Here is a 25,629-nt window from a genome sequence, read left to right on the forward strand (position 1 = left end):
AGCTAATGTATTGCCATTAGGTAAGGTCACGAGAATTACAAACCAGAAGTCCTGTCAGAATGACTAGATAAAACACGAGTTCTATACTATATCAACACCTTTATAATTTCCAACCACAGCCTTGCATCCAGGGTGCCTCCATCTTGAAATTTGAAATGCTGACGTATTAAGCATGCGCCCGTTACCACGACAACATCAACACGCGAGTTATGTGTTGCCAGCTATCTTTTACTGTGTTGCCAGCTGTGACAGAAATCCTCTGTAGAAATTCCTTCATCTGACGCAGAAAGTATCCCTAGATTAGGCTACTGAAATATTTTTAAATAGTCTCCATGAGAGCTTCATGTGAAATGATCATAATAGCAATTAGCAACAGTATAATCACACTTAATATAGTATAGACCCTTTCAACAATAAAAACAAAAACAATGCTTGAACGTTCTATTTGGGCCCCAATCTACTTCCTCTGCATTAAGATAACATATGGAATGTTAAAAAGGACGTCTTGTGGGGCCAACTATGATGCTGATAATGGAACTCTCTTGAAAGGGTCCATACATAGGCCTACTGGTTCTTAGACATGGTTCTTAGCAGAGGCTTGTTCAAAGCATGGTTCAAAGTGACTTAGGCCTACAACCATAGACATAATATACATAGACGCCGCATCGACCGCTGCTCCCTACTAGCGCTGACGAGATTTGGAGCCGCCATCTTGGACCGGTCATCCACTCCACTCAGTGTAATCTGTTTGGCCGGTGCAATGAGCTGTCAGCACACTTAATTAATCATATCTCACTGAATACCGAACAGATTTTCACGCGGTTTTTTTTGCTGCAAAGGTCATACATGTAGCTATGATACAGGCCACATTGGCAAATACAAAATACAACCTATAGTACGGTAATGTTAAATCTTACTTGTGAAAAGTAAATCCCCCCGAGTATGGTCCGCCGATTTGAGCAGGAACATGCTGCACAGTGCTGTCATCTTGTGTTTTCTGCTGCAACGCAATGAGGAGTATGACAGGTCCAAGATGGCGGCCGCATTTCTTGTTTCCAGCAGCCAATGCTGCGTCTATGTATATTATGTCTATGCCTACAACAATAACAATACACATTAGGCTACAATATAATTCAAATTAGCCTACTTCAAAGTGAAATGAAATTGCCTAGATTAAAACTAATACATATAGGCCTAATAGACAAATTGTCAAAACAAATTTTCATTTTTCAGATGATCTGTGTGGATAGGCTACTCCAAGCCAGTTATCAGCAGGAGTCAAAGGGCACCTATGACCCTGGCCTATGATAAGTTCTATGATTAGGCCTAATGTAATCAGTTGGAGAGGAGAGCTGTTTTTCCTGAGGAAATGAAAAATGCACACCCTAACCCCACTGCTAAGGCTTCACAAAATCAGCCTCAAATGGGCACCATTGGCAGCCTTTATATGACTGCATTCATAGTGTATTCAGGGTTTTCCCTACATTATAAAGTCTTTTTTTGTGGAGCATCTAGTCAAATGAAAGTAAATAGCATTTGGAAGATATATCAGAATGAAAGTAAGCAACTGTGCACAGACAAAACAGTAAACCAAGAGGCAGTTTGATCAGAAATAGTTGGCACCAGGAATGACATGCCAATTAACATGACGTGCAAAAATAAAAAAAAAGTCTGAAAGGCTAGAGAAAACCCTGGTATTATTCTTACCAAACACACTTCATCAGTACCATATGCCATTTTTTAAGGCTTAATAGGAGGGAATGATCTTTTTAACTATAGCCTGCATATGATAAGTAAGATGATCAGACCATTGCATTAGGTTATAAGACAATTCTACATCATCAAACCTAATAGACCTAAACTGATAAGCTTATTTCTTCTTCACAATTCCACTTTGGCCTAAAGGCGTGTACCAATGTTAATGATTAACATTACCCTTTACTCTCTTGATGCCACTGCTGTCATATCTCCTTTTTCTTAAGTGATTCACTGACTGGGGGGAATCGACACACAGAAAAGGACACATGGATTAACATTTACCTTACATTCTATCCTAAAAAGCCAAATGGCCATATTTATTAGGACTGTTCACACCACAGCAAAATCACAAGTTTGCCTGTGGATATGGCTTGGCCTTTTTCTGATCATGTTTCCTAACAAAAGCAGAGGGTTGTCAGACTTGAAGACCTGTGGGGACTCTGAGTGTGAAAGTAAGTTTTGCATGTTGTTTTTGTATTCAATCTTATTCTCCTCTTAATTGCAAGCACCATTTACCTTATATAAAAAAAACAACATATTTCTCAGTACGTGGAAGGCAGTGATTTACAGTACAAAGGTCAAAACATGTTTAGAGCAAAGGCATTGAGGCAAAGTTAATACAATGAATTTGTCAATGAGACCAAACTATTGCATATGGGCAGTCTTTAAAACCACTTTTTGTTCCTTTATGATTTTGTAGCATTGATGAGTCGTGTACTGGCAACAAAAAACTTTAAAGCTCCAGACTGCCGGTTTCTCAGCTTCAGAAAAGGAGACGTGATCTTTGTTTACCATAAACTTGCTGGAAAGAGGGATGACCTCTGGGCTGGAAGTGTGAGTTGGGTATTTAAATAAACCATCTGTGTTTTGCATTAGGCTACATATAAACACAGACAGACATAACAATGTGAAATGCATAGAGATACATTAAACTCTTCTTTTATCCCCTCAGAGAGACAAGGAGTTTGGATATTTTCCAAAAGATGCCATCAAAGTTGATGAGATTCATGTGTCCAAAGAAAAAGAAATGACACTCCCCACAGAGGTAATCGATTCATGTTTGCAAGCTCTTATAGCCAGTCACATTTGTGTTCATTGTTTCAAGTGGATCTGTCTTCTTTTTTGACAGTGTGTGTGTGTGTGTGTGTGTTGTTCCTGTGGTCACAGTCACTGACATTAAGGCTGCTTTTCCTGATTTTTCATTTTAGAAGTTTGATTTCTTCTGTATTGATGAACATGGTGAAGTCATGGAAATTGATGACCCAGAGGAATACAAAGAACAGCACCCTGAAAACGAAGAAATTATTTCCAACAAAGAAGAACTGCATGACACTTCAGAAACCGCAGATATATTTCAACCATCTGCTTCAAACAACAAGGACACAGACCAGACTGAGGATCTTTCTAATGAAGTGGCACAAGAGGCTTCAGCACAAGGTGGGTCTTCCTGGATTGGTTCTGCAGTAACTGGATGGTTCGGTACACCTGACAAAAACAATGCCGACAGTGATAACCTTGATGACAACACACCGGGAAATTATGAGAAACAAGACACATTCAGGAAACGTAAGCTTGCATTGGATGATGAACAACTGGAGGAGAAATCTACCATGTTTGGCTGGATTAGGGGTGATCTAACGAATGTCCTTGGCTATGGTGAAAAGCAGGCTGAAAAAGATGCAGATAACACCCAGAGAGCAGATGGAGGGGTACAGCCTGGGGAGGAAAGGCCGGCAGAGGAGCAGGACGCACAGTCTGGACAATATAGCTCCTGGCTAAATATTGGAATTGGGGATGTCCTGAAATTTGGTGGTGGTGGTGAAACAGCAGACACAGACAAAACCATGGAATTATCTCAGGGGCAGGGCTCAGGCATCTTATCAGAGGGAGAACTGACCGAATCCAAGCGCACTACAGACCCAGTGGAGAAAATAAAGGAAACAGAGACAACAGACACTGCCACTGATAGTGTAATTACAGCAGGAGATGAAGGTTCACTGGAAAGCCATAAAGCATCCCTTAAAGATATGCAAAAAGAGTATATAAACGAAGAGGCTGATGAGAAAGCTGAGGCTGATGGCTGGTATGATGCCATGTATAATATCACTGCAGGATATTACACAAATAGCACAGAAGAGGAGCACTCTGAAAATGGTGTGCCTCTTTCAAAGATTGAGGACTTGGAAAACATGCCTGTTCCAGAGACAACGCGTGACACAGATATGGCTGAGATTCTATACCCAAGTGATGGCCTGCCATCAGCATTAGGAAATGCAAGCACTCAGACAAAGGCTGACATGGTTCATGACAATGATGAGATCCAAATTAAACAAGAATCTGAGGAGAACTTAGTAAAAGATGATTTTTCTGCTGAAGGAGAGAAAATGTCTTTGGATAACGATAGGCACAGGAAACACTTAATTGAAGATGTCGGTGACATTGACGATCAGAAGACTCTATCTGAAGAAAGGGATGAGTCATTTTGTCCAGTAGAATCACAAACCAAATATGGCAAAAACATGGAAAATATGGAGACCACCACAATAAGTCAAACTGAATCTGAAGAGAAAGTAGACCTTAGTGTGCAATATGAAAAAAACGATGAAACATCTGAAGTTTCGCTAACTCAAAAAGAAACCCACCAGTCAGGAGACAGATCAAACCATGATACAGCAGATTCAACCAGACACACGGATGTTTCAGATGATTTATTGCATGAGTCTGAGATGGCAGAAGGCACCTATGAAAAGATATCACATTCACTGCAAAGTGACCTTGTCTCTGCTGTTACATATACAAAAGAAGTGACACCAAATCAGTCTGGATCGACACAATTTGAGGAAATCACGGAGGCACTTTCAGGGTTAAGTGAGGCCTCTTTTGAAAGAGATAATAATTCTGACCCTGATGTGGCCACATCGAATCAGGCAAGTGTAGAACTGGGAAAGGCCTCACAGCCTGAAGATAAACAGCATGTTATTGACAAGGACACACAAGAATGTAATGATGAATCAAATATTGACAGTGACAAAACAGAACAATCACAGGAATATGTTTTGCCTGAAGAGTCAACAGAAGTGCTAAAAATGTCTCAGTCACAAGAAAGTGAAGAGACTCAATCATTGGATCAAGAGAGAGAACAGGAGCTAAGGGAACCAAAAAAGACAACTGAGGATCAACCCAAACAAAATGACGAGATCTTGGAGGCTGAGTCAGTGGAACTGACTGCTGATGTGACATCTAGTGATCATACTGAAGAGAAGCAGGACAATGAAGCACAAGAGAAACCATTGGACCAAGATGGAGAACAAGAGCTAAGGGAAACTGCATCATCTGATTTCAATACCAAGGTTACAGATAACAGTGAAGCAAAAAAGACAACTGAGGATCAACCCAAACAAAATGAAGAGAGCTTGGAGACTGAGTCAGTGGAACTGACTGCTGATGTGACACCCAGTGAAGAGACTGAAGAGAAACAGGTCAACGAAGAGAAATTTAACATATTAGATGACACTGATTTATCAATGGTGGATATGACTAATGATGCACAGCAGGAGGTACTTAATGAATCTATGACAGAACTGAATACTGAAAGAACACAGGCAGAGTCAGATACACTCTCAACACAATTGTATGAGGATGGGACAAATCAGAATTCATCTAGTGAGGAAAGGCTGGAAAGAGTTGACCCAATTTCATCAGAGAGCATTAATGATGACCCTGTCTCAGTTATTTTGAATGAGACAGAGACAGACGCAGACTTTTCACAGACAGTTGCTGAAATGCTCAAGGAAGATGAAACAGAATCTGAGACAATTGACGCTAGCGGTAATTCTGACACACCTACACAAAATCTTGAACATCAGAGTGCACTGTACACGAATGACGAAAAAGAGAAGTTTCACACTTCCGAGGATAATACCCTTTCTCCCAGAGAAAGAGTAATTGAAGACACCTATATGGTGGCAGACTTAACTTCTGCAACTATAACACCCTCACCAAACTCCAAAACTATGACAGAGGAACAACAGACAGTGGAAAGTGAGTTTGAGGTAACTGCATCCGGTCAGATGGAAGTTCAAGAGAAACACGTAAAAGACGTAAAAGAAGTGGTTGACCCTGAAACCACAACAGCAGTGATGAATGGACATTTAGACTTAGTGGAGCTTGGCGAGGACCATGACAATGATGCCCCCTCTCCCCACGAACAATCAACTGAACACATCCCAACGGATGATCTTATCAGGGAGGATGAGAAGAACTCAGGGTGGTATAATAGTGTTTATGATAGGTTTACAGGAATTTATAGTGGGAGAACACAACCAGGTGATGGTAGAAGGGATGCTGTGAGTCCATCTAACACAGCAGAGACTCCTACACCAGAGGGAATCACTAATGAAGAGGGCACAGTGGGCACACAGGAATCACAGTCTCTGTTTTCAGTTGGTGGCCTATCATCAGTATTTGAAAGTTTCGCATCAAAGCCTCAGACAGACACAGCTGGCGACCGGGAGAATGACCAGCGTAATGAAGAACAACCCCTTGAAGAATCACACACAGGTGAGAATTCAGTTCAGCATGCTTATTTTGATCTTTCTCTTTGAGCAATGACATGGTTCTTGGTGTGTGATGTGACAGAATCTCTATAGCCTTGAAGGAGTCTGGATGAGGAAGCAGAATCTACATGCAATGGAGCCACAGATCATCCTGCAGAATCTCTAATCAAAAACAACAATAAGGAGAAAGATGATAAGACCAATCTATCAGAGAAATCTAATCAGGATGGAAATGAAGAAGTCTAAAAGCAGTATGGAAACTGCATTAAGTGATAAAAATGAATTTTGTAGACCACTACAGAGATTAATCCAAGCCCAAATATATATTTTAGTGTTTTTTTAGTGTTTACAGCAGAAGAATCTAAACACGAGAGTGAAAAGCATTTCATTTCGAAAAGCTTTGGAAACGGAAAACTGCTGGATATTTTCAGAAGTGTGTCACATATGGCATCATTGGTCAACATGCTGTCATCACTGGTCAAGATGATAATTATGCTTAAAACACACACAGAGACATTCAAGAGCCTCTGGATTATCAAGCACACTTTCAAAATATAAATGGAGATGTGGTTTTAAAAGGTGGACACAAGTCCCTCCAAAAACTGGGACTCCTCTTAAAAAATAAAATGATAAAATGACATTGACGATATAGTTCTATAAAGTGAATTTGGTTTATAATTCAATGATATCACATACATTCATAACTTTAATTTGATGGTTGAATTTGCATGGAATATATAACATTGTTTCCCCTACCAAACTGGTAGTTTGAGGGCGCATGCATTAATTGCACACTTTATTTTGCAGATTTGGAGTGCGTTCAAGGGACTTGCACCAGTGTGACTGAAAATGAAAAGGCCACTTTCAAAGATGGTGAAATTGCTGGTGAAATACAAGACCCCACCCCTTTCAAGGATAAGGCAGACAATGTACAAGATGTCAGTTATCACATTCATGCTGAAAACGGTGACACTGCAGTATCAGACCATAACCCAACCATGAAGGACCATGGATATCAAAATAGTAAGCTGAGCTATGTTGCTTAAAATCTAGAATGATTGAGAAAACTTATCTGGGCCTAGGCCTATACAGATGTGCCGTCAATGTATATCAAATGATAAGGCCCACGCTGAAAGGTAGTCTTGCATTTCCAAAACACATTTCACTTTAGCTTACTTTTTTATAGGTGAAGGAACAAAGTCAGAGAGGCTCACAGAAGGTGCATACAAGTCTGTTACCACTGCTGAGATAACCAAAGGGTTCGCTGACGTTGTCAAATGGTTTCTGGTAAGTTATGGTTGAGCTTTGGTTATGCTCTATCCATGATAAGGCTCAGTTCAGCTTGACTTTAATTTCTAACGACTGGCTCTTTAAGACATCTATATGGACTGTGTGGCCGTATTTTTTTCTTCTCAAGTTCTTTCTGACATGTCATCTCTTGCGACTCCAAACTGGAGAGTCCAGGCAGGCAGCTGGCGAAAAAACATAATTCACTGGATTTTTATGTGACATCGTAGTTTACGCTACAAAACAGTAAAGTAGAAATGAAGTGTAAGTTAGTGGGTTGAGATCGGTCGAGACATGGATATTAAAGAAGTTGAGCAGGTGAGTGAAAGTTTACCGATTGGCCTTGCACGGTCGATCTGAAAGGCACTGGCCAGATGGCTCGTTTTGTTTGATTCATGGGCCTATGTCGTTGTCTTTCGAGAGATTCTTCACTTCAAAAGGGCTTTAAATTCAGAGTTCATCTGCAAGTCAGACATAGCCTGCCCTGTTCATGGAGTATGGACAAATAGCATAAGCCAGTGCTACAACTTTTAGCCTATAACTTTCAGCAGAATTGTATTAAGCCTAACAAAACATAGCAGCGCTATGTTCCTAAAACACGCTTGAACAAGATATTCATTTGTCTTCTCAGACAGTGGACGTGTTTTTTTTTTATATAACACTGATGGCAAAAACCTGATCATTTACAGGTTACACGTATCACCTCTGTCACTTTAACAGAGAGCTGTATGAGAAACTGTGGCACTCTATAATTGGTGACGTTGGGGCTATACCATGTCGAAAAGAGAGGTACGTGTTGTATAAGGTCACACGCATTAAATAATTGCATTTAAGAGTGCAGTACTAGATAATAAAGACGCGTAACAACATTTTGTGAATTTAACGGAATAGCTTTGGGATCAATTAATATTTTCAAGGTTTACGTAAAAGTAAGTACACATGATGATAGGTGGTTCCCCCCTGTATTTTATAGTAGGATGGTCCATCTACTAAGCGCACTTGCCTTCATCGGCGATATCATGGGAGGAATGACAACAGATGGATAGATGAAATTGTATTGTGCCGACAAACGTTAAAAAGTGTTTAGTTGACAAGTCAGCTGGCGGAATGGCTGAAGAAGTAAACATTCATAAAGTCGTTACTGAAGCAACTGATGTGAAAGGGGCAGCCATCATTTACTACACGCTCGCAGTGGAGAAAGTCAAGGATGTAAGTGTCTGATCTATGCAATAACGTCACTAACAGTGGCAAGGGTAGCTAAACATAACCGTTAATTCTTAACTCCGTGTCCTCATCTTTTCGGTCTCGTTATATTCTCTCAAAGTAAATGTCTCTTATGTCGATAATATTGTCACACGGCCTGTTACAAGCCTTCTATTTAAATCAAAACAACTATTCTTCTGATCATGCTAACTTAGCAGAGTTGCGAGCTAGCTAACGGTCTGATCCTATGTGACATGATTAAACCTGGCTTTGTTTTTTGTATCTTCTTCTTAAAACTACATATAAGAACCGTATTTGGCATTTTGGTAGGATGTAGTATGTGATTTAGCACATTATTTCAATGCGATTTAATCGTAACAGCTGGCTCGACCATAACCACTGCAATTGGATAATGAAATGAGGAAGTCTGCAATAGAGATTCCTGTCTTGTATCTGTCAGTTGGAAAGACGGTTACCTACCACTTTCTTTTGCCTCTAAAGGTTGTGTCATCACTCCCTGATGACCTTAAGCCTGGCCCTGACCTGTATGGGATGCCATGGGAGGCAGTCATCTTCACTGCTGTACTGGGTCTGTTCATCTTACTGCTCTTCAGTTGCCGCTTCTACTTCTCTGTAAGTAAACAGATGTCTCAAAATCGAGTATGCCCTTTTGTGTTTATCACCATTTGCTGTCACAAGGTTTAGTCAACATAATTGTGTTCATTTCGCTCTTGAGCCATTGCAAGCATTGCCCAACACTACTGTTTTTCTATTGCAGGTGAAAAGCAGACTCTATGCACGTGAGTAAACCATAGGGAGTTAACTAATCCAGGAGCAATTTAATTTGGCATCCCCTGCACAATTTAATAGCCTTTTTCTTATGTTGTCATAAAGCATAATTTTGTTTTGCTTTACAGGAAGAGAGGGGAAACTGGCTCAGAAAGTAGCAGAGGCAATAGAAGAAAAATGTAAAGTTCTTCAACAATTTAGCGAGGCTCAAAAAGAGGTATACTATACATACTGTAATCCACTTCTGTTAGCCTGTATGTCTGTCTGCTTGTCTCATTTCCATGATATGTTTCATGGAATGAATGGTCTGCTATAGCAGACGCTATAGAAGCTATAGTATGTACCCATACTGTACATGCTGGAGTCTGTAATGATCAGTAAATAGAAGCTGTGTTGTAAATGGCTTTGAAAAAAAGAGTGGTAGTATCCGCTGCATTTACTAAAGGCTGTCAGCTGATGTGAAATAGCCTTGTCTGTCCGCTTTGGCAAGTTAGAAAATTGGCCTGTTTGTTCAATGGGCAGACACCCAAGTTAAGACAAGTACTTCTTTTCCCCATTACAGTATGACAAAATGAAAGCTATTGCAGAAAATGGGGGACTATTAGCTGACCTAGAAGAAAAGCAAAAACTTGAGGTAAGAAACTGAAGAATGATATGCCTGTCTGAATATTAATTGAAGCAGTGTTTTTTTTATTTATTATTATTTTTTTTACTAACTTTTAACAACTTTTCATCTTGCAGAGCATGACTCGACAAATCCGAGAGTCAAATGCTCAGTTGGAGAAGGACTTAGAAAGACTAACAGAGAATTTGAACACCCAAAAAGCACAGCGTATGAAGGAGGAGCAACAGGTAGAGTGCTCAAGTTCATGTTTTATATATATATATGTGTGTGTGTGTGTGTGTGTGTGTGTGTTTTTCATTTATTTATTTTTAAACATTGTGTGTTCCAGCTAGCAGATTTGCAGGAAACCATAAAGACCTTGGAGGATGAAGCCAAAGATCTTAAATCCCAGATGGAACAGGTATGTTTGTGTCAGAAAGGCCCTAATAAACACAGCATTTGTGTTTTTGACGCCCTGTTTAACTTGCTCACTGAATGTACAGTTACACTTCTGCGTGTCATTATCGGCAACTGATATTTTGTAAATCTGTTATTATTTAGGCCACAACAACATTAAAAATTCACAACATGAACTCAGAAAGACTCCAGAAAAAACTCCAGGCTTCCAGAGAGGAGAATGTGATGTTGACTGAGAGTACACAACAGGTATGGCATGTGTGCAGACATTTTCACTGATTTGTTTTCATCTTTTTGGCAATGAGTACAGATTTTATTCACAGAGGTTGAGCGGCGCCTCATGAAGCAGTCTTATGTCTCCTTCCTTGGTGGGGTAGTTAGTAGCGACACACAGGGAACAAAACACATTTTAGACTAAAGACGTTCTTATTGTAGCCACAATATATTTACACTTTGATTAAGGTTTGTTTGCTGGTCACTGTCATTGACTACATATCCAATAAAGTAATATTAGTCAAATACTAAAATCAGTGTTTCATACACATACACATGGCACACAGTATGTGTGTATGATGTTAATGTACTATTGCTGCAATCCCACTGCAGCTGTCCCAGGAGGCCGAGGGTTGGAGTGAGCGTCTGGCTGAGCTGGAGGACGAGATGAAGATGTGTGAGAGCAACCATCGCCGTATGCAGGAGGACTGTGCCAACAAAGACGAGCGGATCAAGGTACCGCACTAGACTAATTAGACAGTAATTACTTAGCTACGTGCTCAGAGTTGATCAGAATATTCCCTGTGCCCTGATGAGTGTCTGTCTTTTTTTTCTGCCATTGACTCCCTCTCTTGTTGTCCCTTGTCCACCCTTCACCCCCCTCTGTTTTTTTTCTTTCTTGTTCTCTTTTTGTTGCTTGCCCATCAGTCCCTCACAGAGTGTTTGCTGCAGATGAAGGACTGGGACTCAGAGCTGGAGGATGAGGCTAATGGTGATGGCAGCTCCATGGAAACGGAGAACGGCGATGAGACAGGTACACAGCTGCGTGTTGTGTCTGCAAACGTGGAACATGCCATACAAGTTTACAGTTGATTTTCAGTTGATTTGTTTGCATCTTTTTGGCAATGAGTACAGATTTTATTCACGGAGGTTGAGCGGCACCTCGTGAAGCACTCTTATGTCTCCTTCCTTGGTGGGGCGACACACAGGGAACAAAACACTTTAGACTAAAGACGTTCTTATTGTAGCCACAATATATTTACACTTTGATTAAAGGTGCTCTAAGTGATGCCATGCATTTCTTAGGCTAAAACATTTTATGTCACTTACTGCAAACATCACCTAACTACACAGCTGCGTGTTGTGTCTGCAAACGTGGAACATGCCATAAAAGTTTACAGTGCTTTGGCACTATGTTAAGCTGGACGATATGCGAACTGCAACCGAAATCGCAAACATACAAACATCCACTATCTCGTGTCTTGGTTTGAGAAGGTGCAATCGCGACACACACGCCTTCAGCTGCCATCCTTACAGATACAGCCCCTCGAGTTTCTCATTTCACAATTAATACAATTAACATTTAACAACACATATGAATTACAAATGTATTGTTCTATTTCAGTGTCTCCCCCTAATGTAGTGGTGCCACTACGGTTACATTTCTGCCCCTAGCCTTAATCTGCCCCTATGCTCTCATGAGCTGACGCTATGCTTATTTCAGAGTACAAAAACACAGTTTTGTGTGAATCTTCAGCTCCAAACCAGTCGGATCATTCTAGGATTCTCCAGGACAGAGGTTATCAATGAGCCTGTGTGTGTGGCATCCACCTGCTGGCTGATCAGGTGGAGGATCTGGGTGAATTAGAGCAAGCTCTTCTGTCTGCTCAGGTCCAGCACCATGTGTACCCTCGTGGTGGGCAATGACGAGAATGTTTTCGACCTGGGCATGGCTGAAGCCTAGCCTCTTATCTGGCCCCTTCTCATGACCTTAGGATTATTGGTTCAACAACGCCTAGTTGAATATGATAGGGGATAGAGTTACTTACTTGGATGAGCCAATCTACCCTACTGGTGTCTCTAAGTGAATTTTCCCACTAGATTGTGGAGGCTATCGCCTCATAGTAAAAGGGGCTTGCCTTTGCCAGACAGTTTGCGTGCTCATTCAATTAGGGGGATGTTAGCATCTGGGCATCTAACCACACCTTTGTATGCTTCTGCTGCTTGGACGTGGTGGGCCCTTCAGTGGCTTCTTCCATCCATCCGGTTATATGCATAACCTTATGTTCTGGTGTCTCCAAAAAATTTCACTCTGTAACACTAAGAGTTGGGAGAGGAATGCAATTGTTTTCGTAGAATTGTAGCACACCCTAGTGGTCATATGACATTCAGGGAATGGTAATGAGGGAAGGTGTCTTACCATTTGACTGTATAAACCGGTCTTGTTGGTTGTCTCTTCTGACTACATTTTTTGAACGTAGGAGAAAGTTCTAAAGAAAGAATGTTTTTGAGGTTTGAAATTCAAAATGTTCAAAATCCAATGTTGTGGTCTAAGCCAAAAAATGTATGAAATTCAATTCAATTAAATTTGATAAGTGATTGGCCCACCAAGTTGACAGTCTCAGAAAGTTTAGCAGTAAACAGATGCTTTGCCAAGTTTAGCAGTAAACAGATGCTTTGCCATTTTAAGTGAATTAGTTGAAACAAACATCATATTGATACCGTCAGTCAAAATATGATTTGCTCTGCTTCTTCTTCTAGATCATCATCAGAAGCAGAAAATACAGAAGCTCATCTACGCTGCCAAGGTACCTTTACTCTTACTGACTTGTATGTTTGCTTTTAATGACATGTTGACAAAACAAGTGCCTCTTTGCAACATATACTAAGGACACAACCATTTTTATCTTATTCACAGTTGAATGCCAACCTGAGGTCCCTAGAGGAGGACAAGAATAGAGTGGTTGCCAAGCTGTCTGATGAAATTAAGGCCAAGGAAGATCTCCAAGGTAGGAGCACAAACAAGGCTCCTTTGCATCAACAGTTATTTGAAGCCCCAACAAATGTCTTTGTTTTTCTCACTGAAAAAAGCTTCAAATGTGCTAGCTATAGCTGAAAATAGCTTTCAAATTATATTGTTATTCCTTGGGGAAAGCATGTTTGCTCCTTGGGTAGTCCTTGGCATTGAACATATACTTATGTAACCGACAAGGTAACTTCATTTCCCCCAAAACTTTCTTTACTTGGTTTGAACCTATGGCCTTAGTTAAGTTAGTGTAATATCTCATACAATGGACTTCGATAGTTTCCATCTTTTATTGGGTGTGTGTGGTGTGTTTCCGCTGGCTGTTTGGCCTTTGTGTGACCCCTGTGTGCTTTCGGCAGAGGGCATCGAGCAGCTGCAGCGGCAGAAGGACCAGCTGAAGGCAGAGAGCTCCACGTTCTCCAGCGAGTCCCAGAAGCTCCAGCAGAAGCTGGCCATCATGACGGAGATGTACCACGAGAACGAGCTCAAGCTGCACAGGTGATGGGGAGCAAACGAGGTCCTGGGGAGGGTGGTCCTGATGGTAATTTTGATACCATAGATTTAATAGAGACCCAGTCAGACCAATAGTATGAAAAATCAGGAACAGAGTTTATTTACAATGATGCGCATCAAGGGAGAGACAGCATGACTTCACCTAAAGATCCATCAGCTGCTCTAACTAGACAAGGAAATAGATAGGGTTTAAGTATCCTTCCAGGCTGATGGGAGATGGCGTTGGTCATCCCATCTAACGTGGACTTCACTGATTAGTTTCAACCTGGCAATCCGGAGCAGATAGCTACTGACGCAGCCATGCAGATCCTGCTTATCTCTAAATACAGTCACACAGAGATATACACAGGGACAGTACAGATATCATACAGTCATTACATAGAATCATACTTTTAGTATCAAAGTGACCTACTAATGAGAAATGCAGAACATTAAACCACATATTGGAATATTGGGCTTAATGCAGAACATTAAACGATATATTGGAATATTGGACATAATGTTCTATTCCACTTTCTCTCAATCCTGAGGTAGGGTAAAGGTCTGGCAGTTCACCTCATCAGCCTTACAGCGTGTCCTAACCGGACGCAATGCGAGCGAACATTAGCGATAAAACCTGTTAAAATACATTGTTTTCAATTGGAGTGTCCTGACTGCAAGCGACGTGAGCAGCGCAATGTTTTGAGAGAACTTTTGTCGGACACCCCGTTTCTATTTTCTTTCTGTCGCTCACGTAGCTCTGCTATTTTAAATGAGAAATATGACGCAATAGAAGGACAAATTTAACGGATTCAGTGTAGACAGATATCACCAAATGCTACAAGATAGTCGCTCACTCGGATCCAGTTAGGACAAGCTGTTAGAGGTCATACCTTCTTAATGACATTCCTTAGATGCTAGTCTGTTGCAAAGAAGTTTTGTCTGTTTTGCAATTATGTAGTTGTTGTTCTCTTCCCATATTATTCTAAAGCTGGATTGGGAAGAGTGAAGATTGGTTGAACCTATCTGTTTGAGGTCTTGGTCAATCGTGTGTGCGTTTTGTATATGGTGTGTGAAGATAAAGGGAAGTTGTAGATTTAGCTATTAAAATGTTATACATGATGGTGGTCGTTGTCCTCTCAGGATGCTGACGGTTGAGGAGAAAGAGCGTCTGCAGAAGGAGGAGAAGCTGACTAAAGCTGATATGAAAATCACGCTTGCAGCTGAGGAGCTGAGCAACTACAAGTGAGACCATTACCTAGACAAACATGAAAGGGAAATTAAGAAAAAAAGTTGGTTAGCATTTTATCCTTGACAGATTTTAACATTTTTAAATGAATAATTCTCTCCAAGATGGCAAGATGCTAATATTCATTTTGAACTTTACTGTAATAATAATTAGTATAATTCAAACTCCTCTAGCAAACAGCAACAAACAGTGGTGGTTACATTTAGGAACTGTAGGATAAAATAAATGTATGTGGTTCATATGCAAATGCATTTAATTTCATGTCTAGAAATGTTTGGAGATATCAGTTTTGAGATGTTTACTGTGTTGTGTTTTAACGTAGGGTTAGAGCTGAGGAGCTGGGAGAGGAACTGGACAAGACAAACCAGGCCTACCAAAACCAGGTGGGTTGATGGTGGTGGACACCACCTCAGTGGTGTAGTCTACCTGATGCGCAGGACTACGTAGTATACCCACTTAAAGGCACACTATGCAAGATTTTCACCTATATGAAGTCAATTTGATGGTAAACGACCTTGTAATAGGCAAATCGTTCAACTAGCATAGTTGTACAGCATAGACGTAGCGAGTCCTTACTGAGAAAACCAGCCATGCAACTTCCAAGAGTGGCGCCCCGCCAAAACTTGCATTACCCTGTCAGTAGATATAGCTCTTAGAAGTTTTTGCCTGTTGTTAATCCTTCACCTCCACAACAAAAGAATTTGCATTGTGTATAGGGTGGATAAGTCGCAAGAAGTTTGCTATTTACAATAGCAGAATAGCATATAAATACATCACGACCCTAGAGGGAGCTCTAAACTCGCCAAAAATACCTAAACCTGCATAGTATACCTTTTAAAAAGCATCACCATCTCAGTATACTCACTTAAAATAGGCAAGGATACGTATTAACATTTGGGGTTGATCACAGTATACCCACTACAGCTAACTGCTACATCCCAGTATATCCACTACAGCCAACTAGACTACATCACAGTATACCCACTACAGCCAACTAGACTACATCACAGTATACCCACTACAGCCAACTAGACTACATCACAGTATACCCACTACAGCTAACTGCTTCATCACAGTATACCCACTACAGCTAACTAGACTACACCACTGCACCACCTCTCTCTCCATCTGCCTTCTTCATCTCTCTGAATGAGCATGTGAAAGGTTCTGCTTCTGAATCCACTATTTGTTTTACAGATTGCATCACATGAAAAGAAAGCTCATGACAATTGGGTGAGTAAAGCATTGGTTTTTGCTCCCTTTTCATACGACAAATGGATCCATCTGTTTCACATGTTTCATATGTTTCAGCCGCATCGGTAAGTTGAGAAGGCTCAGTCCGTATCCGGATTTGTTTTTAACGTTTACCATAAATGAGACTTATACCCTCATTAGTCCAACATGATATTGTCTCCTAACACTTCTCAATGTAGGCATTTTATGCATGTAACAGGATTTCCCTTGCCTGTTGAATGTGTGCACTGTCAAAGCAACATATAGAACTGTGAATGTATTGCAACAGCAGTTTTAAGTGTTTGTTCTGTATGTGAACGCATTACTCATGTTAATGACCATGACGGGAGTCAACAGCTTGTGTGTGTTAACCGCTTGACTCTGTTACAGCTGGCAGCTCGTGCTGCTGACCGAGACCTAGGGGACATCAAGAGAGAAAACGCTCACCTCCGACAGAAGTAAGTGCTACCTCCGTCTGTGTTGGTGTGGGTGTGTGTGTACCTATGTGTTTGTCTGTGTGTGTGTAGCATTATGTTTTTTTGTGAGAGGTGAGGGATTTAGTGAACATAATATTCTAATGTGGTGTTTTCACATTAGGTTGACAGATTATCAGTTTAAGCTGGAGGTTTTGGAGAAGGACCCGTTTGCTCTTGATGCTCCTGGTCGACCATTATTCAGAGGTGAGTGTACAGTCTGAGAAGACTATTTGCCATCGTGTGGAAAGCACTTCAAAGCATTGGCTGTTATTGATGGAATCGAGTTCCATTGAACTATGTTTGGATGGTAAATGAAAGGTTGACAGGGCTTAAAGTTCTCAGGCGCTCTACCTGAATCCAGGCGAGTGCCACGCTGTGCAGGATTTGAAAATGCATAATCTTGTGTAACAGCTTTGAAAGTTTCTGATAACTTCAGGCAGACGTTTTCTTTGCTTTTAAGCATTGGGTTGAGAAGCGAAAGAAATATTTTCTCCTCAGCATAATAAAACCCTTGACTCACAACTATAGCTTGTTGTGTCAGACAGTTTTAGAGTGCAAATGCACCAGACGAGAAGATGGAAGATTTCTAGCCACTCACATCTTTACGCTGACAGTCTACAGCCATATCTGAACTGGAGTCATGGCGCCGACCACATCTGTGGTTAGGGGTCTCTCCCTTTGACTGGTGGCTGAGTGCATCCTTGACAGCACATCTTTCCCTACAAATTCTGGACGTATAAGTGCACAAACATTGGTACAGCAGACATACGTCAGCAGTGTAGGGAAATTATACAGAGACTGGTGATTGATTATAATGTTAGGGGAATTCATGCAGGGAAACTACTGATTGCTTGTCCCACTATCTAAGGACCGCAAGCACATTAGATAAGTGGCTAAGCACTGGGCTGTTAAACACCTGCGTACTGGAACAAGTCAGAGAGCAGAGTAGAAGAGTGAGATACTCAGCAAGCTGACAGTATTCTTTGTGATTGTCACAGTGTCATAGATTCATGTAAGTGCCTTACAGTTATTTAGTAAGTCATATCTATCTGATATGAGTTGTTGGTGTCTGTTGGGCTGATTGGAATTGATGGAAGATCACTGCAATATAATTAAGAATTTTATTTCTTTGACCTGAAAAGTGTGAAATAATATGTATTGTATTATGACCTTAATGGATTGTGTATATTATATTATCTATACATTGTTAATATCATAAGGTTTTTTTTAGTCATGTAGGAGTTAGTCATATCTACCAAGCATGATTTGTAGGTGATGAGGGAATCACTTGCACTCTAGTCCTTTTCCAAGTGGAGGTCGGTGCTCATAGAATAGGACCGGGAGATCAGCAAACTACAATGGGCCACTTCAGAAGACTCAACCCAAAGGAAGAACCAGAGCACACAAATGACTAAGACAAATGATTTTCAATAAGTGAAAACGACTAGTTTGGACGCTCCGGTTCTTCCTTTGGGTTTAGTCATCTAAAATGGCTGATTGTGCTTTGATGATTTGTTGGTTTATGTCGGTGTGTTTGGAATTGATGGAAGATCACAGCATTATAATGAAGAATTTGAGTTCATTGACACCACTGAGGTGTGAAATATGATCTATTGTGATGACACAAGAAGAATGATTATAAGGCATGGAGTGTGTACATTATCTGTCCGCTGTTGAACGTTGACATGACTGTGGATGTTTTGTTTCTTTTTTCCGTCCCCCAGGTGAGAGGTCACCCTTTGGCCCCTCTCCTCTGGGTCGCCCTGCCTCCGAGACGAGGGCCTTCCTGTCCCCTCCTACCCTGATGGACGGGCCACCACGACTCTCGCCTCAGTTTCCCATGGGCCCTGGCGGCAGAGGTGACCTCATCGCATTCCTTTTTCCTCCTCCTCCTCCCCCCCTCCTGACAAACTGAAACTCTAAACCTGGGGAGAGTCTGAACTTACTGTACAAGGGGGACAGCCTTACTTGGCTCGTCGTGTGAACGTGTTATTTTTATGGCATCATGTGCATCGTGTAGCTAGCCAGTTGATGCCTTGCATGGATCGTGTGTGGATATCCCACACTGCACAGCAACAGCAAACTCATTGCAGCCAGGGAAATTCAGGTTCATTACAAGGCCCAAATCCCAAGCCCACCATTGTCTTGCACCCTCATATGCACTGGGTTATCGGCTCTTAATAATTAGTGAGTAATAACAGATAGAGTAGGTGACACATACAATACTGATGGGCACACTTCCCTCACTGAACCTGAACTTTCTCCCTCCGATCATAGCTAGTCAAATGTTAGCAGTGGTTAAAGTGGGATTTGGCAGGTGGGGGGGACCCTAAAATCCACTGGACAACATATTGAGTATCGTGGTGTAGCAATACTTTTGGACAAGAATTGCTAGCTTCTTGGTCACCTTTGTACACACAAAAAATTAACTCACCTTTTATTTTAACAATATCATCGCGCTATAGCGTTTGTATGAAAGAATATATTTATTATTAATTTATCTGAGGTGGCAGAACTGCGTTCCCCCCCACCCCACCCCACTTTAACCCCTGAATGTTAGATGTTTTAGTGTTAATGCTTAGGCCATGCCCATGCCATTAGCTGATAGCATTAGCTTGTAGCATTTTTCATGCAGATGTTTCATGTTTCATGGTCTCATTGGCATTGCACTGCTTGTCTCTCTCCCTCTCTCCCACGTCTCTCTTCCTTCTAACACTGTTATCAACTGCCCTTCCACACTGCTCGGCCCGTTCACCTCTGTCTCTCTCCAAACTCTCTCTCTCTCTCTCTCTTTTGGTTTCTCTTTCTACTTTCCTTCTCCGCTGTATTTTTCCTCTCTGTGTTTCGGTTGCTTTTCTGTTCCCTTTTCTTCCTGTTTGTCTTCACCTGGGAGTTTTCAACTATTTCTGCTCTCTCACCTCTCCCTTCCTCTTATTCTGTCTCTGTATGAGAACTCTTGGTCTATTCCCGGCTACCTGTTTCACTCCCATCCTCCCTGCAATTTTCTTATCACTCCCCCCTTTGGTATCTGTTTTCTCTCTCTCTCTCTCTCTCTCTCTCTCTCTCTCTCTCTCTCTCTCTCTCTCTCTCTCTGTCCTCCCCATTCTCACTCTGGCTGTCTCATGCTCAGTGTCCCGCGGCCTGGTGGAGCCCCCTGGTGCTGGGGGGGACTTTGAGCGCAGTGGCGGCCCCCACTCAGACAGCGGCTCGCTCTCTCCCACCTGGGAGCGGGAGCGCAGGGGCCCCCCGGGCCCTCTTCCTCCTCCAGGTACAGTCACAGCCAGAGGCCCTGCGGCAGACAGCAGACTACAACAGCAACGCAGTGCCCCCCTCATAAAAAAAAAACTAGCTTCTGCTCTTTAAAATGGATATCTTTCCACACTGTCTCTCCCCACTATAGTTATATGTACCATTCTTCTATCATATACTTCTAGTATACTGTCCCTCTCTCATAATAACTTAGTTATGTGCCCTTCCTATGAACTTTACCTATCTGTTTTTTTTTTTTCTGTGAAATTGTTCTAGTCTTTAACAGTGAGTCCACTGGGAAATTTTGTGAAGATGAAGTACCCCCCCCCCCTCCCCCCACACACACACACACACACACACACACACACACACAATTTGCGTGTGTGAGTGTTGGCAAGTGTGCATGAGTGTGAGCTAGTGTGCACGTGTGACATTTGTGTTGTGGGGGGGCTTTATCTCTTCTCTAAGGTAACACAAGGTCACACGGTGAGGGTGGGAAAAAAAAAAGCGTGTGTGTGTGTGTGCGGGGGGGCAAAAGTCCTGACTCAGCTGGCCGTGCCAGTGATGGAGGAGCCGAGGCACGGACTCGCTCATTCCAGACTTTTCCGTCCTTTGGCCTCTGAGAGGCCCTTTTGTGCTCGGTGCCCCCTGTGGCCACACAAAGCTGAGGCAGGCTGTGGGCTTGCGGGAGCCATGCTTAGCCTCTCAGCCGCAGGGGTTTACCCCGGCCGGGCAGAGTCCACCAGCGTGGCTCTGTGAGAGAAGCATGGAAACACAAGCAGCATGTGGCACGTGTGATTAGTCATCCCCTAAACACACACGGCATCATTGCATCATCCACTGCTTTGTGTGTGTGTGTGTGTGTGTGTGTGTGTGTGTGTGTGTAAGGCACCATTCTCATCACCTTTAGTAATGTGTGTGCTATGACATGAAGAATCATTTTTGCTTTAGAGACGAAGAAAGCTACGTCCTTGTGATGCTCAACTGCATACATGGTATTGGAAAGTCTTGTCAAATCAAAGCTTGCTTGAGTTCAGAGCTAGGTGAAATTCTTGTATGCGCAGACTAAATCTCTAATCTCACTGAAGCATTCTGGTCTCTCTCTTTCTCTTTCTCTCTCTCTCTCTCCGAAAGGCCACCCATATCCGGAGCCTGGACCACCGTTCCGGAGACCCCCACCAGGGGCCTTCCCCATGGGCCCCCTCCCTCCCCGACCCCCCTTCCCCCCCGAGGGAGTTCCCCCCCACAGCTTTGGGCCGGGCCCGTTCCACCCCTCCGACAGGCCCGGTAAGCCCTTTTCCTTTTCCGGGCAGCAGTCGCTCGCACGTGGCAGCAGGCCCGCTTGTGTTTGGGGAGCGCGAGGAGGAGGGGTTGTTGCGCGGTCACAGTGTCCTGTGCGCAGCAGTGGGAAGGAAAACAAAAGAAAGAGTGCTCGCATTGCTGGAATGCTCTCAAAACACTCACTTTATGAGTTTGCAGTCTCCTCTTTGTTGGGGGTATTTTATTATTTCACTGTAGACCTTATACCTTATACCTCTAGGGTGGACAAATAGACTGTGGATTGTGGACTAAGGGGGTCATGAAATATCCTGTAATGTTATGTAATGTCTTGCCTTGCTATATATAAACAGTGTATGTCATTTTAAGCGCAGAAATAACTATGTTATAATAACCCTGCGGAAAATGTAAGGTCAATGTCCATATCTGCAATATGAATTTGTTTACTCATGTCAGCCCAGTCTGTTTTCATTGTGAGAAGTAGATAGCACAGGGGAAACAGTGTCTTTATGTCAACTTTAACATGCCTTTAGTGAAGTGGACTGACTGCTGTAAACACAGGTAATGACAGTCACTCTGAGCGCACAGAAACAAGTGCAGGTCTGGTGTGTGTGTATGTGTGAGTGTGTTTGTGGCAGTGCAGCTCTTCTGGCACACAATCACTCATAAGATTTCTATCTATGCCCCCCCCACCCCACACACACACACACACACACACACACACGCACACACATACACTTACTACCACCTCCCCCACACACACACACACTCACTCCTCACATGGGGCAGTGAACTTGATTAGCGGAATGCCACTGTGAATGCGCTAGGGTTTGTTTTGACAGAGCTGGTTTAATAGCATTACCCGAAGCATGAATGAGTTCTCTCTCTCTCTTTCCCCCCACCCACCTGCCCCCATCTACCTCCTGATACTCAAGAATTGAATTAAAAACCAATAGCAGAGAGAGTGAGAACCAGGCCAAAGACTTAACAAATGCTCTTTGCGTTTTCTGCAGACTCATCATTTGCGGGCAACAGCACAGGGATCAGTGAAGCTGAAAGCAGAGATGTGAGTGTTTCCCTAAATAACGTTATAGAGGACATATCATGTGACATTTGCTGTACGTATACAGTAACATTGGACCAGTTCCCTGTACACGGATTAAGACTAGTCCTAGTCTCTAGTCAAGGACTAGGCTTAATCCACATACAGGAAACTGACTGGAAATTGGAAACTGTGTTCTCAGTCATGTGTATAACGTGTTTAGTATCTCATGGCATCCATTTGATTGTGCTGTCCATGTGTATATTATGGTCTGTTTCAGAGCTGTGTGTGTTTGTTTACAGGCCAGTTTAATGTCTGCCCCTGGAGATCTGCGAATGCTACCTGAAGCTGAGATGAGGATGGGCCCCCCAGGAATGGGACCACCGGGAATGGGACCACCTGGGCCTGCCGGGAATGGACCTCCACTTTCAGCGTAGGGGCCCCTATGGACCCCCAGACTTCTTTCCCCCACGAGGACCTGGTGGAATACCCTTGGGAAGTATGTAAATAAAAAGAAAAAAACTGTTCAGTCTCAGGTTTTAGTCCTTAGTTTTAGTGGCTTTGAAACATTACAAGAAATGTAATAATGAGGATGCTATGGTTCGAAAACTCTCCAAATCCTGGAATAAAATAGCCTCGGTGTTCCCATGCTGCCTTGCGCGCGATTTGATTCACGCTGCTAAGGCAGCCTGGAGACCATGGAGCAAGTTTTCGCCTGAGATAGGGAACCAATCACAGAACAGGTGGGAAAGCAAGACGATGATGAGCTATGCACAGACGCATTTGATGATGAGCTATACACAGACGCATTTGGCACCCAATAAACGGATCTGGGCATTTTTTTCAAATACGAGAAAATGAACGTTTGGTTCCCAGACCACGTCTCATTGAGAAGTGGTAGCGCTAGCCAGGCTAGGAATAAAACACAATAACAACAACACAATAAAACAGTATTTGGAATGACTAATAAAACAAAGTAATAAAAACTATTCACTTTGGGTGTTGTGTCCAATAATATATGAAGAAATGCTATGTAAGAAATTCAGTCGTGTGAAGAGATCATGTTACAAGGGCTTTATGCCTCCATTCATTTATAGAGGCAGGTACAATTGGTGTATCTTTTTAACCAAACCATGTCACTCTTTTCCCCCGCTTCAGTGCGAGGCCCACCTCCTCCGGGCATGTTCCCCAGATATCCTCCTATGGGCTACCCTCCGATGAGACCTCCACTGGACGGCTTCCCCCCCGGCCCCCCTGGCCCCCCACCGAGGCCCTCACCGCCTGGCAGCGAGCAGCCCGCTGAACAGACTCCACCTCCCCATGATGCCATCTGAGCCCCCAAAGGCATATCACTACCCTCACCCCATACCCTCATCTCCAGCTCAGGCACCAGCCACTTCCCCTCCTCTTCTCACTGCCAACTGCAATAGGAGTTGGCCATCATGAAAAGAGAATGGACTCTCTGTCTTAGTCATTATTCAGTGAAGTTGTTTATCAACGGAAAAGGAGAAGAGCGAAAAGGAAGGTGTTTTATTGAATGAAAACTGGAGCCTCTTTCTGACCCCTCTCTTCCTGTGTGTCTCCTCTGCGCTCTTGTGTGCCACTTCCTGTTGTTTCTCTGCTTAGGGCTTAGGGGCTGCTTCCTGTTTGAGCCAGGGGTGGTCATGTGATCATTTTTTCTTTTCTTTTTCTTTCTCCCCGCCCATCAGACAACAACAAAAAAAAAAACCCTGTAAGTTGTTGTCTGTCAGTGGAAATGCCACAGAAAGGCCAACAAATGGCTTGTGGCCCTTCATGTTCCTCGTATACTGTAGCTGCAAGTCTAAACAAACACACTTTAACTCCATTTAAAAGTAAATATAGACTTTTTATAACAACATAGGGGTCCGTGAATGTGAGCTTTTAATATGCTTTTAGTTGGAGAATGATGCCTTTGAGAGACTGCCTTTTTGTGAGGAAATTGGATGCTAGATAACACATTTTTAGGTGCCTGTGTTCTGTTTGTAGTGTCAAATGCTTTATAACCGAACCATCTAGAAGAGAGGAGGTTCACATATTTTTGACATGTATATACAGAAATTGTAATGATAATGTGAATAAGAGATTGTAAATACACCTAAAACCTAATCATCTTGTTTTAACACACAGTACTGTGTAAAGTTCTGAGGCCGTCCGGGCAAATTTGCGTATTTATGGTCACCTAAATTAAAGCATTTTATGCCTTAAACATGGAGAGTTGTGGGTGGATTTTATCAGTTTGGTGTACAGTTGCCAGTAAGCTTTTGAGGTATGTGGATGGAATTGACAGAATTGCCTTTTGGGGTATTGGCATTGTTCAGACTAATAAAGGTTGACTTCATTGTTAAAGCTGACTGTGTGGACATTCATTTCTTCTGGTGTTAGGCATGCCTGGATGATTTTAGTCACAGACATGGCCAGACACAAGGCTTCATGAGAAATTATTTTTTGACATTCAGCCCCCAAAACTTACAAGGCTGGTTGTCATTACACACACATGGGTATCCATGTTTAAACTGGTTTTTATTTTTATCTACAACTTAAATGGTTACCTTGACTTCAGGCAAAATATTACCAATAAACAGTTTCAACTATAGTTTACAGAGCTACACCTCGACGTAGGCAAGTTAAATTTTTTTGTAATTTATGATTCTTAGGTTCTCTGCTCTGGAGTAGAGTAAAATGCAAGTCTCAAAAAGGTGGTGATGTTAAATGCCTCTATTGCTGTAAAATATCTATACAAGACATGACTGAACGACAATACCTTGAAAAAACAAATGACAACAGGAATATTTTTTAATGCTTTTATTTCACTGATTAAAAGAAAATGGATTCATTCAACATTGATTCAAAAATCAACATTCGGCTGGTTTACCCAATATGTGTCAGGTTTTTATATATCATAGGTTTTTCTCCTTTGTTACTGTGGAACATAAGATCACTTCTCCAATCAATGAAA

At 42.2% G+C, this 25,629-nt stretch overlaps 2 protein-coding genes across 2 annotated transcripts in view; one reads left to right on the plus strand and one right to left on the minus strand.

Moving 5' to 3' along the window:
* The window catches only part of gemin2 (gem (nuclear organelle) associated protein 2), a gene marked incomplete in the record, with an annotated part of 2,573 nt that extends 2,379 nt beyond the window's left edge, over window positions 1-194 (minus strand). Inside the window, 1 exon segment of the mRNA XM_048228356.1 lies at window positions 1-194.
* Window positions 195-1,987: 1,793 nt separating this feature from the next.
* On the plus strand, window positions 1,988-25,019 carry ctage5 (CTAGE family, member 5). Its single transcript, XM_048270812.1, is given in 30 exon segments — window positions 1,988-2,210; window positions 2,459-2,592; window positions 2,711-2,803; window positions 2,967-3,195; window positions 7,122-7,337; window positions 7,501-7,601; window positions 9,306-9,437; window positions 9,583-9,604; window positions 9,722-9,810; window positions 10,156-10,227; window positions 10,335-10,445; window positions 10,547-10,618; window positions 10,759-10,863; window positions 11,221-11,343; window positions 11,536-11,641; window positions 13,369-13,415; window positions 13,526-13,616; window positions 13,993-14,131; window positions 15,269-15,370; window positions 15,697-15,757; window positions 16,572-16,607; window positions 16,998-17,065; window positions 17,205-17,287; window positions 18,808-18,942; window positions 20,214-20,351; window positions 21,467-21,619; window positions 22,624-22,676; window positions 22,955-23,064; window positions 23,066-23,151; window positions 23,811-25,019. Coding segments are annotated over 30 exon segments (3,228 nt in total). The 5' UTR covers window positions 1,988-2,065; the 3' UTR covers window positions 23,987-25,019.
* The last annotated feature ends 610 nt before the right edge of the window (window positions 25,020-25,629 follow it).

This window comes from Alosa alosa, chromosome 19 (assembly GCF_017589495.1).
Source record: "Alosa alosa isolate M-15738 ecotype Scorff River chromosome 19, AALO_Geno_1.1, whole genome shotgun sequence".
Lineage (NCBI taxonomy): Eukaryota > Metazoa > Chordata > Actinopteri > Clupeiformes > Clupeidae > Alosa > Alosa alosa.